The sequence below is a fragment of the Metopolophium dirhodum genome, chromosome 1, assembly GCF_019925205.1.
Source record: "Metopolophium dirhodum isolate CAU chromosome 1, ASM1992520v1, whole genome shotgun sequence".
In the NCBI taxonomy this organism is placed as follows: Eukaryota; Metazoa; Arthropoda; class Insecta; order Hemiptera; family Aphididae; genus Metopolophium; species Metopolophium dirhodum.
In genome coordinates this window covers 144,240,549-144,259,493 of record NC_083560.1, presented here as the reverse complement: position 1 = coordinate 144,259,493, position 18,945 = coordinate 144,240,549, and the positions used below count along the sequence as shown (strand labels likewise).

Here is an 18,945-nt window from a genome sequence, read left to right as displayed (position 1 = left end):
GGTGGGGGGGGGGGGGTAATTGGTGGACCCCCCCTTGGGCTTTTTGCCACCACTATACATTATTACAATATTGGCTACAACCATTGATTATAAATATTTAAATATTAATTATATTGGTATTGGTGTTATCTGCTAATTGATTTTTCAGTTGTTCAATATTTTTTTTTCTCCATGAAATTTTGGGACAAGTGCCTGATGCCCCATAGACTATCACTCTGTTTGATAGCACGATTAAAGATAGTACTGTCATTAGCCATGTGGTGATTGTTTACGCATAGTATCGTATTATTCGTGTTGTCAATTATTTTCATCGCGTTTGCAAGTTTTATTCGTGTACTGTTTTTTTAAAGTATAGTAGGTATGTCGAAGCGTAAAATTTCTTCTTATTTTACTTCAACTTCAGATAATAGTAAGCATTTTATTCCTGACCAACCAAAACAAGTTGAAAAGGAACAACCGGTGATACCATTATTGATTGAACCGAATAAAGAATCCAACACAATTGTAACTTCAAATAGTTCAAATTATACTGATATTGGCCAAGTAGTAAGTAGTATTGAATTTATAAAATTCACAATTCTCGAAAGAAATAATAAACCATCAGAAGACTTTGTTTTTCCTTTTTCTTTACACAATAAAAAGGGAAAAGAAGAAAAACGGTATTTACGATTGAATCATTTTCAGAAATTCAGCTGGTTAGAGTATTCAAAAAATGAAAATGGGTTATTTTGTAAGACATGTGTACTTTTTTTAACCACTACAATGGGTGGTGCTCATAAAACAGAGCAGTTAAATAGGTTGGTAACTAAACCTCTAAATTTATATTCAAAATTGCTTGGGAAAGATGGTGCACTAGAAATTCACAATAGTACTCACTATCACAAGAAAGCTGCTCAATGTGCAATAGATTTTAAAATTACATATTTGAACCCTAATAGAGAAGTAATAAATATGTTAGACTCTCAAAGAAAAAAAGAAGTTGCCGAAAACCGTGCTCGCATTAGACCAATAATTGAAACAATAATTTTTTTGGGACGACAAAATATTGCATTACGTGGGCATCGAGATGATGGTAAAGTTTCGTTTGATGAATTCCCAATTGATAATGTCGATAATGATAAATCTGTGATTAATGAAGGCAATTTTAAACAGCTTCTTAAATATAGAGTAGCCTCTGGAGACCATGTTCTTAAAAATCATTTGGAAACGTCAACTGCTAGAGCAACTTACATAAGTGGATTCACACAGAATGAAATTATCAATTGTTGCAGTAAAGTGATTTTAGACAAAATTTGTTCAGAAGCTAAAGAAGCAAAACAATTTAGTGTGATATTTGATGGAACAACGGATATTTCTAACATATCTCAATAAAGTTTAATAATCCGTTACATATTTAAAAATCAAGTAAATGAAAAATTTTTGGGATTCATTAATTGCCACGACTATATATTTGAAAAAAATAAAGATAAATTGTTGAAAGATAGTGGGGTAAGTAATGATCCTATTAGTGAAATTCAAGAGCCTAAAATAACTGTTAAAATTCTAGGAAATGCAGTTGTACAGCTATTGCAAGATTTTAATTTCAATTTAGATAATTGTGTAGGTGTTGGAACGGACGGTTGCTCAGTTATGGTTTCCTCAGCTAATGGAGCAGTTCAACAAATCAAACAATTTGCAAAAAATGCAGTGCACAGCCCTTGTTCTAGTCATGCCTTAAACCTGTGTATCTCAAAGTCTTCAAACACACAGCTGACGCGGCTACGACGGTGGTGGCAGATGGTCCGCGGAGAGCCGGTCGTATAGTATATAAGAATGGGCGGCACACTCGCACGTTTAAAGAGAAACGGTAACAAAGTTTCGGGTAACAATAGTGTTGTTTATTTTACACAGATATAATTGTAACTAACATAGGTATACTAAAGGTATTAGGAAGAAAAAAACACAAGAGCAACGGACGGCGGCTATACAAGACGGTATATATATATCGTGGTCGTGGTGTGTGTTCTTTTCGTGTATGTTTTTACTAGTGACTAGTCTACGACGGCCGGTACTCGTTCTACGCGACTCGCCTTCCCGTCCCACCTTGTGCCTTTGTGGCGTGGTGGGGGAGTTGGCGTTGTCGCGCTGTAGCCTGTAGTGGCGGTTGACGAAAAATGTAGATTGGTCACTGCGGTACCTGTACTTTGTACTGGTGGCCGCTGCGTACCGTGTCATACTCCCCCGCCAAACCGTCACACGGGGTACACTTGTACCGGTGTCTGTGTGCCTTTATGGGACGGGGTGGCTTGTACTACCTCTGGCTTTCACTTGAGGTAGACTTGCCCGCGCCCGTGTGTGTTACTGGGGGTGTTTTGGGGACCCTACCGGAGTGTAGAACGAGTGAGTGTCGTCCAACTCCGGCATCCCCTCGAACGCCACCAGGCAATCTGCCTCGGTTATGTCCACCGTGGCCTCTGATTGGTCTGGCGACTCCTGGCTGGTGGGCTGTCCCGGCTCCTCGGACTTGCCGTCCTTGGATGCCGGTTTGTCCACCTCCATCGGTGTTGGTTTGGCCGGAGGCGTGCCGGCTGCTTCCGGGTCTGAGGTTGGCGCGGGTTGCTTGGCAAGCCGACGTTGTTGGCTTGCCTCGCTTTCCCTGGCCTTCCTCTTTTCCTTCAGCTGCTGAAATTTACGGCAGTTCCGTGCCTGCTGCGCCTCCGTCCTCACCCTTCCCGTTGGGCCGGGGAGTACCCCTGTTGGCCTGGGTACCGGTGCCGGCTCCGCAGGTGTTACGGGGGCAGGTGTCGTTGCTGGGGGTGGTGGCCTTGTCAGGGACGGTGTGCGGTTACCGGGTGTTGATGTTGATGGTGGTCGGTGTGGCCGCAACCTCCGCTGGATGTCCGTCGTACGTTCCTCCCAGCCCCGGTTGCAGATGGCCGCCCGCACTGGGTCCTGCAGGAGTTGGCGGGTAGTCATCCTCGCGCCCTGGGCGGCTGTTCGCGGCTCATCCTGGCCACCGGATACCAGCCCCAGCCGTTGTATGAGTTCGGCAACCTGCTGCCACTTCTCCTGCTGTTGTCCGGTCATGTTGTCTGTAAATGATTGTTATTACAGATAATTGTTTATTTAATGTTGGCCTATCGGTGCCCGTTTTAGGCATGACACATGTATTTTCCGCGGCGGTTGTTGGTCGGTTTGGAAGACTCCTTTCCCGACCTGTATCGCCAGTCTTACCGGTCCCCACCACTTTGGTGCGAAACCGGCGTGAAAATCTTTGTGTGCCTTAGATAAGTGGTGTGCTTTGTAGTAGACTACGTCACCCTTGCCGAACTTCACCGGTGTGCCGGTGTTCGTGCTTGGTTTTACCACTACCTTTTTGCCTAAAATACGTTTCTCCTGCTCTACCCTCTCTTCCTGTGTTTTTTCGATGTGTACCGGCGCCAATTTAGACAGCGCCCAATCTGCGGGTCTCTTGCACTCTCTGCCGAGGACAAGGACCGCGGGTGGGTAGCATGTCTGTTCGTTGCACCTGTTCCGTATCGAAAATAGGATTGAGGGTAGTTTCGTGTCCCAAGATTTATGATTGCCCGTTACTAGTTGTGCGCGTAACCCTTTTTTTAAATCTTGATTACGGCGTTCGACTGGGTTGGCCCTCGGGTGGTAGACTGGGGTCGTCCAACCCTGTGCCCCCCAGCGTTCTAGCGCGTTCATCATTTCGTTTGACACAAACTGTGGGCCGTTATCACTGAGACACACGCGGGGGTAACCGAAACGCGAAAAGAACTCGCGTTCTAACGTTTCGATTATTGTTTTAGAGGTTGCTGTTCCTAAGGGGTAAGCCTCGGTCCACCTACTAAAACAGTCGGTTGCTACCAGTATGTACGATTTTCCCTTACCAGAACTCGGGTATGGGCCCATGAGATCGACACTGATAACTTCCCATGGTTCACGGGGGGTTCTTGGTTGCATTGGGTCGTTTGGACGTGAGTTTAGTGGTTTCGTGCACGCACATACGTGACACGCACCGACATATAACCTGACGTCGTTTTTTTGACCTTTCCAATAGTACCGTTGTCGAACCGCCCGGTACGTCTCTTTCCAACCCGGGTGGTTGGATAAGACGTGATCGTGACACCTCCAAATTGCATGTTGTGCTTTGGTTTTTGGTATCACGACGGGTGTGTGGGAGCCTACGTTTACGCGTAAGAGACCTTCGGAAAAAACGTATGCGTTTGTTCCCGATTTTGTGCTCCTAGTGTTCCGCGCTGGCCCGTCCCACCTGTGACCGGCGACTACTTCGCGGATTGTGGCGTCTTCGGACTGCCACTTTTCGAGAGTCGTCGCGGTGAGTGGTGTGTCGTCACTAACGTGGTTATCGAACATGGAAAATATTCGGTCAGATTCGAGGTCAACACTGGTTGTCGGCGCTGTGGGCGCCCCTACCAATTTTTCCTCAAGTCGATCTTCGTCTACGGGTGTGCCCGGTGCCGTAGGACACTATGCGTCTTTCCTCCGGTCTGTCACCCCGTTGGAAAAGTACCGCACCGGCTCCTATTTCGCTTGCATCTGTTTGCAGACAAAACGGTTTGCTATAATCGGGTGGTGACAATTTTGGTGATGTGACTAGCGCGTTTTTTATTGTTTCGAACGCGCGTTGTTCTCTGTCCATTTCCACCGTACTCCCTGTTTTAATAAATTAGTGAGAGGTGCTATGGTATCCGCGTAATTATCTACGAACTGGTTGTACCAGTTGCACATGCCCAAAAATTTACGTACGTCCCTAACCTTTTTGGGAACCGGAAAATTGTCAATGCATACCAATTTTTCCGGTTGTTTTTGTATGCCCTCCGAGTCTACGATGTGCCCTAAAAATGAAATTTCGCGTAGGCCGATTTTACATTTTTTTGTGTTGCACGTTAGTCCAAACCTCTTGAGCCGCTCGAGAACCTTGTCTAAGTGGGCCTGGTGTTCGTACTCCTCCCTTGAAAATACTACAATATCATCCAGGTAAACTTGTACGAAATCATCCTGGTACCCCCTCATGACCTCGTTCATGAGTCTCACGAAAGTCATTGGACTATTCTTTAGACCGAAAGGGAGGACTCTGAACTGATATAGACCTCTACGTGTTCGGAATGCCGTATATTTTCGTGCATTTCCGTGTAGCGGCACTTGCCAGTACCCCGACTTCAGGTCAAAAATGCTGAATATTTTCGCGCCCCGCATTTGCCTAATCATTTTGTTGAGAACTGGCATAGGGTACGCGTCGGATTCCGTAACGTCGTTAAGCCTCCTGTAGTCGACACAGAGACGAAAAGTTCCGTCTTTTTTCTTTGCCATTACTACTGGTGCGGCCCATGGTGAGGTGCTTGGTTCTATGAGCCCCTGGAGTTCCATATCGCGTACCATATCGTCGATAGCAGTTTGCTTCTGCTGCGGATATGGGTATGGTTTGAGCGCGATTGGGGACGGGTCTTTTAGCAGAATTTCGTGTTCAATTAATTTGGTACGTCCTACTTTTTCACTGAATACTACCGCGTATTTATTTAAAATCTTGGTTAGTTTCGCGCGTGTTTCGGGGTCGTTTCCGAATTCTAATTGTGACAGGTCGGGACGAGTGGCGGGTGGCTGAGATTTCCCATTCCAACATGTCGACGTACGAATTTGCTTACCCATGTGAATTGTGCACGCGGCGTAATCCCAAGAGACTTCATTGTTAACAAGAAAGTCGTGTCCTAGTAACGCGTCGCAATACAAATTGTCTAGGATGGTCGCTTCGAATTTTATATCGAGTGCACCTATCCTAGCTTCGAATGTGGAGGTGCCACTGGTTGTTGCAGTGCGACCGTCCGCCATCCGGACTGTGTTTGTTGGTCCGTGGGTGGGTGTTTTGCCGTATTTACGGGCTACTGTCGGGTTTACGTACAATTTTTGTGCCTGCAAATCTAATAGGGCTGTTACGAAACCTGACGGAAATTCGAGTTCGACCGCGGGGGTCGGAATTTTGTCTTGGCATGTTCGCGTACCGTTATTAGTCGTATTGCAATTGGTCGAGCGGGATAACTGGTTCTGAACCGCGATGGAGACTGTCTTGTCGGTGGTGTTAACCGCCATGACCATACTGTCAACATCGGTTGCCTCGTTGCTCGCCTGTTGCCTTACGTGCGCAGACTGACCTAATGCGGGGATAAGCGCGGTCTGTGTGCTTGTGTCCCCGTCACCCGTGTGGGTGAACACCCGTGTCTCTGTTGCCTTTGTCCCTACACCTGTGGCTGCCCCATGAGCCGGTTGTTGTTGAACACACGTGTCACCGGTGAGGTGAGTGTGTTCCATGGTGGGGTGGTGTAGGTTGGGGGTCTGTGAACGGGTGCCGAGTGGTGATTGGACGGAAAAAAATGTTCGTAGTTGGTTGTTCTGTGTGTTGAATTACTGAACTACGCGCTTTTCGATTACGCTTATTTTTTCCGTGTGTACTACCGATAGTGGGTGGTGATGAGTGGGGGGGGTGGTGATGAGTCGATGAGGGGGACTAGTCCTCGTCGACTCCCCCGCCGTTTCCCGACGTGGTCGGTCTGTTTGGACATTTACTGTTCCAATGGAGTTCCCCACAATATCTGCACGGCCCCGGTGGTGTATTATCAGTTGCTTTCGCAAAAATTTTTTTTTTGACCGGGGGGGTTGTTTGTGGGGTTTCCACCCCTTTTTTAGGTTCAGGGGCCCATTGTTGTGGGGGCGGGTTGGTGTTGTCCGTTACCGGGTCCAAAACGCCTGCGATGCGTCGCAGCTCGCTGAACGTCAATGGCCGGTGTAGACGTATGTGTGTACGGAAAGTGTCACGCGTTAGTCCGGCGATAATACCTACCAGCTCCGATTCGGATAGGCCGGTATTTACGCGGCGCGCCAGCTGGTTTTTAATCAGCACAAATTCCGTTAGCGACTGTCTGGGCGTTTGACGCGTTGACACGATGTCGGCGCGCAATCGAGACTGAATTTCGGCGTTATTGAAATTTTCATAAAATTCCTCCCTAAATTCTGTCCAGGATAGGTCGAGTGCCCTGATAGAGTTGTACCACGTACTCGCCGTTCCTTTTAATTGCGGCTCGACCGCCCTGCACCAACCCGATGGGTGTATACGAGCTTGCGTCAAAATCGACTCGGTATTGTCTATAAACCGTACGGGGTCCTCGGCCCTAGTTCCTGTGAACTCGGGTAACGAGGCTCTTGCTGTACGCAAGTCCTCGTACGGTATTAGTACCGAACGTTCATGTACGCGTGCTTCGTATGACGCGTGTTGTGGCGCGCGTGTGGTGTGACCCGTATTGTCGTGTTGACTGTCGCGCGTGAAGAACGGTCGGTTGTTCGTGGCGGCAGTGTGGCTGGCGCTCGGCTGAGCGCCGCCTTCGTTGCGCTCATACGACCTACCCGACTGGTAACTATCGTGTGTACGAGTTGTTATGTGTACGGGTGACGGGTGGTTGGTGTACCGCGGGACTGCAAAGTCGTGTGGCTGCTGCGTGGCGTCGTGCGCGATTCCGTAAAGAACCGCGTCATGCTTGCCTCCAGCGCCATTAGGCGTGCCTCGAACGACGTTGTGTCGTTCATTTGCGGCAACGCCAGTTTTAACTTTTGTAGTTGTTCCGCTGCGGTTTTAAAAATGTCGGTATTTGATGGGTGTGCGGACTGGTCCTGTTGCATGGTCAGCTGGTTGTCGTAGTCCTCTGGCCGATCGTCCGTTGGTCCTTGACTTGCCGTATGGCTTGTCGAGATACCCCTAGTCGATGGTTCGAAGATCTGACTGACGTCCGTGCTTAACAGCGTCGATCAAGCGTGTGGTTGTTGTCCAGTACCGTCCCCTAATCCTGTGATTGGGGGCTGCACTGGTTCGAACCTCACGTTCTCGGGAACTAGTCCGCTTTCCCTAAGATGCTCCTCTAGCCTGACATACACATCCGACTTCGACCCGGACACACTGAGTCCGCGGGCCGAGCACTCGCTACGCAGCTCCGCCGACGATAACTGTTGTAACGTTTTACCAGTCATTATGTACGATTAAATTACAAATGCTGTCGTTAAGCTGTTGGTCGGTGGGGTAGCTTGTGTTTTGTGTGTGTACGTGGTTAAGAGGCTTTTTTTTTTTTTTCCTGACGTAAATATTTTGCGCTCTTTACGGAAGTTTATTAGCGATTACGTTAATTGGTCAGCTGTTGACGGTACCGCCGTTGCGTTCCCAGAATAGCCGAACTGGGTCGACGTACTCGGCGGCGGCAGTTGACGGCTGCAGCGGCTGAAACCGGTTTTGGCCTGCGCGCTGTGCTGTTATCGACGGTAATGTCACGGGACGAATGGTAGGCGTAGCGGAGGGGTGGCGGTTGTTATATAACTACTTCCCAATCCGTATCACGGTTATGCACGGCTGCGCGGTGTAGTAAACCCAAAAGCCATTATATTATTTTAAATAAAATAAGTAAAATAATAAATTATACATAGTATAATTTATGAGTAGAAACGTAGGTATTTAATATAATCCTAAATAACAGGAAACATAGAGCAAAGGTGAAAACAACAAGTTGTTTTACCTAGTCACAAAATAGTGCAATTCAACAATATTAGGGATGTATTAATACCCACAGCTATAATAGGATATCACGTAGAATAAATTATACATTTAATTTATAATGGGTAATGTAGGTAGTAATATGCAATGTAAAATAGGCCTAAATAACAGGAAGCGTGGATCAGAGGTGAAAACAACAAGTTGTTTTACCTAGTCCCATCATAATGCAATTTGACATTACTAGGGAAGTAATATTAGAATATAGATATCACGCCACCAATACGTCATTGTTGGAACCCGCATAAATACGGGTAGAGCACCTACTATTACTTAGAAGATAGTCAGCCCTCGTCGTAGGTCTATCAAGCTTACGACAGTGCTTATAGTTATTTTGTAATTCAAACTTGTAATAATAAAGTGTTATGTAATTGTCATATTTTAAAAGTATAAAAAAGTGTTATTAATTATTTACCTATCTTTCTCAACCACGACTCAAGACGACAACGAACGTGCTACGTCGTTTAAATAATTATTGTATTAGTGTTCAACGTGTCCTTCACGGCGATCACTACAGCGGGATTCCCTGTTACGTGCTAGAAATAATTCTTACGTAATGTTCACTGGGAATCCTAGCTAACCGGCAAACACACTCCTGGCTAAAAGTCTTAATATTAACTTAATATAAGCAATCTACCGAGGTATGTGTCAGCATGAAAAACTCTTACCTTTTCGCTGGCTTGAGGCGATGATTCCTCTGCGGGGAGCCAATTTGACGCGGCTACGACGGTGGTGGCAGATGGTCCGCGGAGAGCCGGTCGTATAGTATATTAGAATGGGCGGCACACTCGCACGTTTAAAGAGAAACGGTAACACAGTTTCGGGTAACAATAGTGTTGTTTATTTTACACAGATATAATTGTAACTAACATAGGTATACTAAAGGTATTAGGAAGAAAAAAACACAAGAGCAACGGACGGCGGCTATACAAGACGGTATATATATATCGTGGTCGTGGTGTGTGTTCTTTTCGGGTGTGTTTTTACTAGTAACTAGTCTACGACGGCCGGTACTCGTTCTACGCGACTCGCCTTCCCGTCCCACCTTGTGCCTTTGTGGCGTGGTGGGGGAGTTGGCGTTGTCGCGCTGTAGCCCGTAGTGGCGGTTGACGAAAAATGTAGACTGGCCGCTGCGGTACCTGTACTTTGTACTGGTGGCCGCTGCGTACCGTGTCACAGCTTATTCGAAACTGTGTTGGTGTTATTAAAGAAACCATATCTTTTTTCCATTCATCTGCCAAACGTAATTTTGTGTTGAAAAAATATTTAACTGGTCATAAATCACTTTCTAGCTTATGCGAAACGCGTTGGGTAGAAAGACACGATAGTGTATTGCAATTCAAAAATTCACTTGTCAACATTGTAGAGACTCTAACTGAAATTTCACAATGGAATGATATTACTTCATCAGCAAAAGCTAAAATTTTAATATCCGGACTCTGTACATGTGATTTTATTTTATCCCTTAATTCTTTATCTCAAATTTTAAGTGTTACATACCCCATCAGTAAAATTCTTCAAAAACGAGATGAAGATGTAGTAACAGCATCAATACACATTAATAATGTTATAGATGTACTCCAAAAGTATCGGTCAAGCTGTGAGGACAAATTCAAATGTTTATTTGAAGAAAGCAAGTTAATTTTTGAGAAACTTGATGTAGAAATGAAATTGCCTAGGTTTGTTGGTCGTCAAACTCATAGAGGGAATATAAATTCTGGATCAAATGATCCTTTGGACTACTACCGTATAAATATGTACATACCTCTTCTAGAAAGTATATTAGAAGATTTAAAATACAGATTTTTAAGTAAAGAAAATGAAAATATTGAACCCTAATGTTGTTAGTTCCAAGTTGTATAATTAAAATAAAAGATGAAGAAACATATACCACCTTCAAAAAAATTATTCAAGTAATTACTTGTTACTCATTTTTTGAACATGTACCAGAAGAATTAATTAATGGAGAACTTGAACTTTGGTATGCTAAATGGAGTAAACAAGAAACAGAAGGTACTTTATTATTGGTTTTTGTTTAAATATATATAAAATATTATGTATAAATATTTGGTTTAAATATTATGTTTATTTTGTTAGGGAAAAGTATCTGTAAAAATGCATTAGATGCTTTGGATGAGTGTCATCATCATGTTTTTTCTATTCTTCACGAAGTTTTGTGTATTATATGTTCACTGCCAATCAGTGTAGCATCTGCTGAGCGCACCTTTTCTAAATAAATATTTATATTGAAAAAAAAGTGTCGTTATTTATAGTTTTGTACCGATTATAGTTAAATATTTCAAAATAAAACAATGGGGAGGGGGTTAAACATCATTATCTATGTGGATTTGAAATTTCACCCCCCCCCCCCCTCAGAACTTGGATATATCCGCCACTGGATAGCACGGACGTTGCGCTACGTTCAGCCGTTGGAAAAAGACAGACGCCACAAAGTTCGCGACGGCCGATGGCCAGCTCGCCGGCCGTTGACGGTGGCGCGGTAACTCCGGAGAGGGAACGCGTCGCGCGGAGCTTCGACATCTCGCGCGACTTGGAGCGTCCAGGATTTTGGCGGCGACCCCGTTCCGCGGTTGAACACCCAAAGTGAAACGTATAAAACGGCTAAGGCCCGGTTTTTCATTCATCCAAATATTCGCCAGATACGTAACCGTCGGATAAACTTATCTGGCGGATAATCTTTCAAATAAAGTGATTCCGGTTTTTCAATGTAATTTTATTCTCCAGATAGCTATCCGACGGATAAAGTTGTCGGTAGGAAAATTGTACTAACAGAAGGTAATTACTGTTCATTATGGAACAAGTTACACATATATTATATTTGATTATGATTGGTCAATGATGAAATTGATAAGGATTCGTTCTGTGATATCAGCTTAGATCATAAACACTTCTTATATTATATTGTATGTCATTATGATATTTACACATATTAATATATTAATATATTCACATATTTATTGTAATATTGTATGTAATTACTTAATTATTAATTGTGATTTGTGTTCACTCTCGTTCGATATAAGTTATATTCACTACTCTATTCAACATGTCTCAAAAAAACATATCAAAAAAACAAAGATCAACAAATTTCACATTTTATGAAAAAGAACTTTTATTGAAACATGCTTTACAAAACCGTCATGTATTAGAAAATAAAGAGTCTAATGCAGTGAGATGGAAGGATAAACAGAAATGTTGGCTGCAAATTACTGAACTATATAATTCAGAGACAACAGGCTGTGTAAGAATAGTTTTATTATTATTTGTTGTATGCATAAAATAGTATTGTGTTTTATTTGTTATAGCCAAGAGATGCTTCATGTTTGCGATCAAAATATAAATGTGTCAAAAAACTTTTAAGGGGAACTAAAAGTGATCTATTCAAAACAGGGGGTGGTCCATTTAAAGAACATCATATAGTTTCAAGTGAATCAGAAAAAACCTTGTACACAATTTTACAACCAACAATTGAAGGACTACCAAGTCCACTTGATAGTGACCATCGTAAGTAGTACCTACTACTAGTATCATAAACAAATTTGATAAAATGTAGTTATTAATTAATTATACTCAATTTATCATATACAGTATATTTAATTAATTTAAAACTAATGAAAATAAACTATTTAAGATTTCTAACATTCTAGCTGATTTTGAAACCACTCATATTTCACAACTAGAACCTTCCAAACAAAATGAAAGCATGTTGATACAAAATAAAGAGAATCTGAATGATAATTTAGAATTTTCAATTGGCGAGGAATGCGAATCTACATATGTTTATGATGGTATAGTATAATATTATTATAATAGTAAATATTTTAATTAATACCTAATTCATAATAATGCCAAAATATGAATACAAATAAATATAAGAGCTTTGTTTGGTTAAAAAGTTATAGTCTGTCCAGCGAGAGAACATGCCGCTTCTGCGCATGCAGACTGACGAGCGAGAGAGCTCCGAGGCCCCATTTCCCCCTCTCTCGGCGTGCCGAAGACGGTCGATCGATTCGTCGCCGATCATCGGTAATCAACCACCTGTTGATTATTGCCGCCCGTATAATGATAATCTATCAATAATAGAGCGTATAATATCGTAATCGTAATTATTGTGAGCAATGTAATTTTTACAATTAATTGTATACCCTAAGCTCTAAGGTTTCGTATGAATTCGTTTTCCTTATTAATAAATAAAAAATTGAATATCAAATATTAATAAGCGTTAAACATTTTTTTTAATAGTCATCTTTAACAATTATTTCATATGCAATAAACATAATACAAAATACATAAAAAGTAGGTTAATTACCATTGTCATAACAGCTAATAAAAAAAACAAAAAAAATACATAATACATATACATAAATTATATAAATAAATATAGTTACTCTAAAGTTTCACATCCTAGATCGTCTGAATCGGACGTGTCCCCAGTGATAGTCATTACATGTAAATTGTCGTCATCCATCACATCATCGACAGTTATGTCCACATTCCAAAATCTGTCTTCTATTTTGATGACGTGTTCGACACAGTTCTTCCACATTTCGGGAGTGCATTGGTTAACACCATCAATCAAAAGTTTTTTCACATCCGGAAGTTTGAATGTGGTATTGTTGGTTTTCACATACCTTTTTACGGACGACCACGCAAGTTCAATTGGGTTCAACTCACAATGATATGGTGGCGTCCGTAATACCGTCATATTTTTAGTTTTAACGTATTCGTCAACAACCAACTTGTTGAACTGCGGTTTAATACTTTTGACGATATCCATGAGTCGTACCTTGTTGATCGGCCTTTGGAATGGTTCACCCTTTTCTTCAAGCCAACTTTCAATTTCCACCTTTTTCCAGCTTAATGTTGGGCATTTTTCTAATTTTACCGAGTGGTAAGGCGCATTATCCATAACTATGACAGAATTGTCTTTAAGTAATGGAATGACGTCTTTTAACCAATCGAAAAACACATCGCCATTCATTTCTTGGTGGTAATCTGAAGAATCTTTTTTGGATTCGAATACCAATAAACCACCGTCGACAAAACCCTCATTCGACCCAATATGAACAACAATAAGTCGTTTGCCTCTTGTTGTTGGATTCGGTGCGCCAGTTGAAAGACCGCTCAAAAAGGCATCTCTGTGGGACGTAACGGTATTATCCCGCCAAATTCTATCGTTGCAGTCACCTGCGTTAACCCATGTCTCGTCCAGATAATAGATCGTTCTTCTTTGTTCCCGGTATTTACGTATATCCTCAATATATTTTGTGCGCCACAACACAATATCATCTCTCTCTATGAGAGCGCTGTTACGACCGCGTTTGACATGTACACAATTTAGGTCACGTATAAGTAAATTTAGAACCGACCTTTTGTAAGTGTTTAGGTCTGGGTCTTCGTTTACAGCTCTTAAAATCTTGTCCAGTGTTGGTAATTGTTTTCGGAACCAAAATTCGTGCACCTTCCTCCGTATGGCGTCACGTTCAAAATCATCAATTTTGTCCTTGAATGTCGCTCGAATCTTGGATTTATTTGGTGAACTCACAGTTTTATTATTTTTATATTCAGAAATGGTTAACTGGATATTATTTTGCCCAATTCCCAATTCTTTAGATATTATCTTCACGACTTCTTTTACCTTTAGCGTTGGCTGTTGTACAATTTTGGATTTATATAGGTTAACGATCATCAGTTTTTGACGACTGCCGACGAACTGAAAAAATAGGACAAAAAAATATATTACAAAAAATACGTAGCCATTACAAATTAAATAATACACATAAAAAAATTACAAAATAAAATAAATTAAAAAAAACAATTACAATTTATGAATACTTACTTTTCCTCTAGGGTTCACCTTTAATGGTGTTATATGAACTGGTCTCTCATCACTCATTTTTAAATTATAATAGTAGTACAATACAAAAAAATATATATTAATTATTATAATTTTCACTGCAGTTACGTATCGTAAAAAATAGTAAACACACTACGCGCGGGAAAGTAGATACTATACGTCACTACGATGCATCTACTGTTATCGATCAAATCGTTGCCACTTGCCACCGCAGCGTTGTCGTCGGACACGTGCAGCCGGTCGTCGGAGCACGTCGTCGTTCGTCGGAACTCATGCGCGAAAACAGAACGATTTTGGTCGATCCGCGGCATGTTCTCTCGCTGGACAGACTATAGTATGTAGGTACTCTAGTGTTTCCAATTAAAGTGTAGAAGTGTTGTGACACTTTTTTAAAACAAACAACATGTACCATAGCACTTTTTCAAACCAAATAAAAATTAAATGATTGCGTTTATTTAAAATTAGTAAATGTTATATATTTTCTGAAATATTTAATTTGTTTTATAGAAATGTTGGATTTAGAGGACACACTTAATACAATTTCTGAAACACCAGAAAAAAAATATACAAAATATAACAGAGAACAATCAAATAATAGATGACAATTTGATACATCAACGGCCTAGTACATTTGTATGTACATCATGGACTCCGTTAGCATCAACAGAACTGTTGAGATCTACTGGAAAAAATGATAAATTATCAAGTGAGTTATTTCATTTAAATAAATACTATTGGTATCTAAAATATATTTTTATGTCTAGCCAAATTAAAAAAAAAAATCACTGCCAAACATCAGTCAGTGAGAAGTTTACAATTTTAGCTGAAAAGAAGTTAGAATTGGTGAATATGCAAATTTCTTTTTTAAAAGAGCAACATGAAGAAACAATGATTTTTTTGAAAAGGAAACACGAACTTGAACTTGCATCATTAGAACTAAAAATTGTTAATAAAAAACAAAAGGTATGAATAGATGCCCTGGCTATTTTACCTACTCTGTTTTATTATTACCATTATCCATATATTTATTAAATTTAATTTTTTTGTAAACTTCGTTAAAATTAATACTAATCAAGAGTTTTATAAGTTGCAATTTTATTTTATCTAAGTCATTCTTAAATTAATTATAATCAAAAGAATTGTTATAAGTTACATTTTTATTTTATTTTAGTCATTCATTGTTATTAACTACCTACGTAATATATTGTAATTTTGACAAATAATAAAATGCTCATTATTATTGAAATGGTTTTTTGAAGTTTTTTAAAAAACTACAGTCATTATCCTCAGATAAATAATAATAAACTATTTTAGATTAATTATAGACTTATTTTATTACAAAATTATTAATAATTTATACGTATTACATAAGTATGAAGTTTTCACTGTATTTATAATTTACAAAATGGTTAATTTAAAAATGGAAAATATTCTTCTGTTAATTGTTTCCTTGCATTTCCTACTTCTGGTTCATGGTGTTCTCTTAAACTAAATTCTTCATTTAGTGGTAAATCCATATTCAATAGTTCAGGTGGTTCTAAATCATTATCATCACAAGCTAAGTTGTGTAAAACACAACAAGCAACTATCACAGCTTGGGTTGTTTCTAGTTTTAAGCGTGATCCAAAAGACAGCACAGGAAATCTTCGCTTTAGCACTCCGTACGATCTTTCCACTGGATTCCTAGTCCTAATAATGGATTCGTTATACAACTCTTCAATATCATTACTAGGATTCAAGTATGGAGTGACAACATATTGTGTATTTGCATATCCACTGTCAGCCACAAGTAAACTGTTTTTCCAATAACCACTGACCAGCTTATTATAAATACGTGATTTCTTGAAAATAGTTTAATCGTGACACGACCCTGGCCAACGTGCAACTACATCCATTATCTTCAAACCAGGGCATGCAATTGTTTGAACATTTAAGGAAAAGTACCCTTTACGGTTTCTAAAATATTCTGCATCAGGACCACCTATTAACATTGTTTAAAATTATATTATAATATTGCTGTTACATGTTATTTGAATAGACTTACCAGGGCTCTGAATTTTAATATGAGTGCAATCAATTGCACCGATAGTTCTCGGGAATCTTGCAATTTGATAGAAATGGAGTTGTAAGTCTCTTATTTCTCTTTCGGTCTCTGGCATTCGTATGAATATTGGTCGAAGGTTTGCTATGGCCACACTTACGTCGCATACTATCAAACAAGCTGTGCTTTTACTAACACCAATAAAATCACCAGCTGTTAGTAGGAAATTCCCAGTAGCATAAAACCGTAGAGTCAATAGTAATTTATTTATCGGTGACACAGCATTATTCTTTATATATAAAATATGTAAAAAATAATTATTAATAAATTTAGTTTGATAAAGTTAATAAATAATTATTTATTAGCTCACCTAATAGTTTGTGAAGCTATTTCGTCTTCAATATATTCTAATAAATTACGAACAACATTTTTCCCAAGTCTGAATCTCACCCTAAAGTCATGGTCATCCCACGCCAGCATATGATTTATTCTTTCGTGTACAGTGTATAGACGACGTCGGTAATTCAAATATTGAATTATTTCATAATCATCGTCCTCCTCAAATAAATCCATAAAATAAATAAATAAAATAGAATGCAGACGAAAATTGTAAAATTGATAAATTATGATAACAAACCATATTTATGTTATCAATTATTAGTTATCCGTCGAATAAGATTTATTTGATACAAAAAGTAACGGATAACTTATCCGCAACAATATCCATCGGATAAAGTTTATTCCGACATTGATAAACTGAAATATATCAATTTTTTCTTATCTGTCAGATAACTCGAGTTATCTGACGGATAAATGTGATTGAAAAACCGGGCCTAAGATAATGCGCTGTTAAGTATTTTCGCAATCCGCATGCACGCGGCGTTTAAGCCACGCCCATTCCTCGTAGTGGGCGGCTGGCCGACGAGTCTCGTTCGGGAGCGCCGTTTATTAGTGTATGAACGTTCGTCTAAGGGGTTACCAAAGTGACATGACGCGTGATCTAACGCAGAGGTTCCCAACCCGTGGTACGTGGAATGCTCGTAGGTGGTACGCGAAGAAATTTTTTGGTATAATTTTTTATAAAATGTATAATATGTAAATGTAAAATGTTATATCTTATATTATATTAATTAATTAGAATTATATTATTATATATTTATTTATGTATACGCCATAATGTCGTATGTGGTATGTGGATGGTTTTCCCATACGTCGTTATTGTAACGAACCCAATAATACACATAATATATTATTATTGTGATCGTTTCGCCATCGGCTACATTTGGCAACATAAAGACTAGATAAACAATAGCACATAGAAATTCGGCTAAATAAATCAGTCATATATCCTTTAGATAACCTATGAGAATATAATGAAAGGGCAATGCGATATTGAAACCGCATTTCAATAGGTCCTACAACGTCAATTGAATCATAAATGTATATCCATATTATATTCATAATATTTAGATATTGTTCTAGGATATACATATATACATATATATAATGCATAGTATCTAAATAGTGACGGATGGCGTATATCATATATTGCAAAACACGATAACAAGTCACGATTCGTGGAATAACTAGGCGTGGGAATGTATCAATGATTAATTAAACAACGTCCTGTGAAATCCACAGATAAGTCGATAGACTAGGGGGAAGTAGGGGGGCAGGAGGCCCTATAAAACCAGACCCGAAACGGCCTGTAGATTAGACGTGTGACACCACAGTACAGACGAGCACCTTCGCGAAAGACGACATATCAACTTAGATTAGACTTAGAATATTTTATGCAGCAGAATTCAATAAACAACTTCAACTTTCAACCAGTCTATTTATTTCGTCAACTCTACCTAAGAAATCCTCTACCAACAGTCTTGCTACCTGCAAATTATAAACTAAGCAGTTATCCCAATTGCTAGTTTATAACATTATAATATGTATCTAAAAGCACAGTGAATACTTATTGTCATTAAATGTGAAATGATAAAATACCCATCTAGTACACAACTTACAATAAAGAACTGTGTAAGAAAAAGTTTGAGTATTTTGCTTATTGGTTATAAATACCCATAATAAATGTCACAATAAGCTTTACCCAGTGTTTAATAAAGGAGCAATGTTGTTTGTAATTTTTTAAAGAATAAAAGCAATAACAAAAAAAGAATATAATTTAATATAGAATTTTATCCAACAGCAATAACTGAACGTACCTATTGGATTTGGTTTGTAGTCTAGTAGGTATGTAGCCACAGTAAAATACCTGCCACCTGGGCATATTGAAATAATAAACACATATGTGATATTTTAATTCACACTTTATGAGTGGTTAAGTGAAACGTATAGTAATGTAATGATGAAGTGAGTGGATCTTATGTGGTAGGTACTGTCTGACACTATTTGTTTAATACAGTGATCAAAGGTTTTAGGTTG

General features: G+C 39.9%; 1 protein-coding gene and 1 pseudogene across 1 annotated transcript; one reads left to right on the top strand and one right to left on the bottom strand.

Annotated features, from left to right (window-relative positions):
* The first annotated feature begins 360 nt into the window (after nucleotides 1-360).
* On the top strand, nucleotides 361-1,371 carry LOC132933070 (uncharacterized). Its single transcript, XM_060999402.1, has one exon. It carries the CDS (start codon nucleotides 361-363, stop codon nucleotides 1,369-1,371), a length of 1,011 nt encoding a protein of 336 aa, XP_060855385.1.
* A 14,506-nt stretch (nucleotides 1,372-15,877) lies between these two features.
* Nucleotides 15,878-17,082, bottom strand: LOC132933069 (putative nuclease HARBI1; annotated as a pseudogene).
* Nucleotides 17,083-18,945: the final 1,863 nt, after the last annotated feature.

Bases quoted from the DNA above. Each gene is read 5' to 3' on its own strand.
- LOC132933070 (XM_060999402.1), top strand. From the start codon at position 361: ATGTCGAAGCGTAAAATTTCTTCTTATTTTACTTCAACTTCAGATAAT.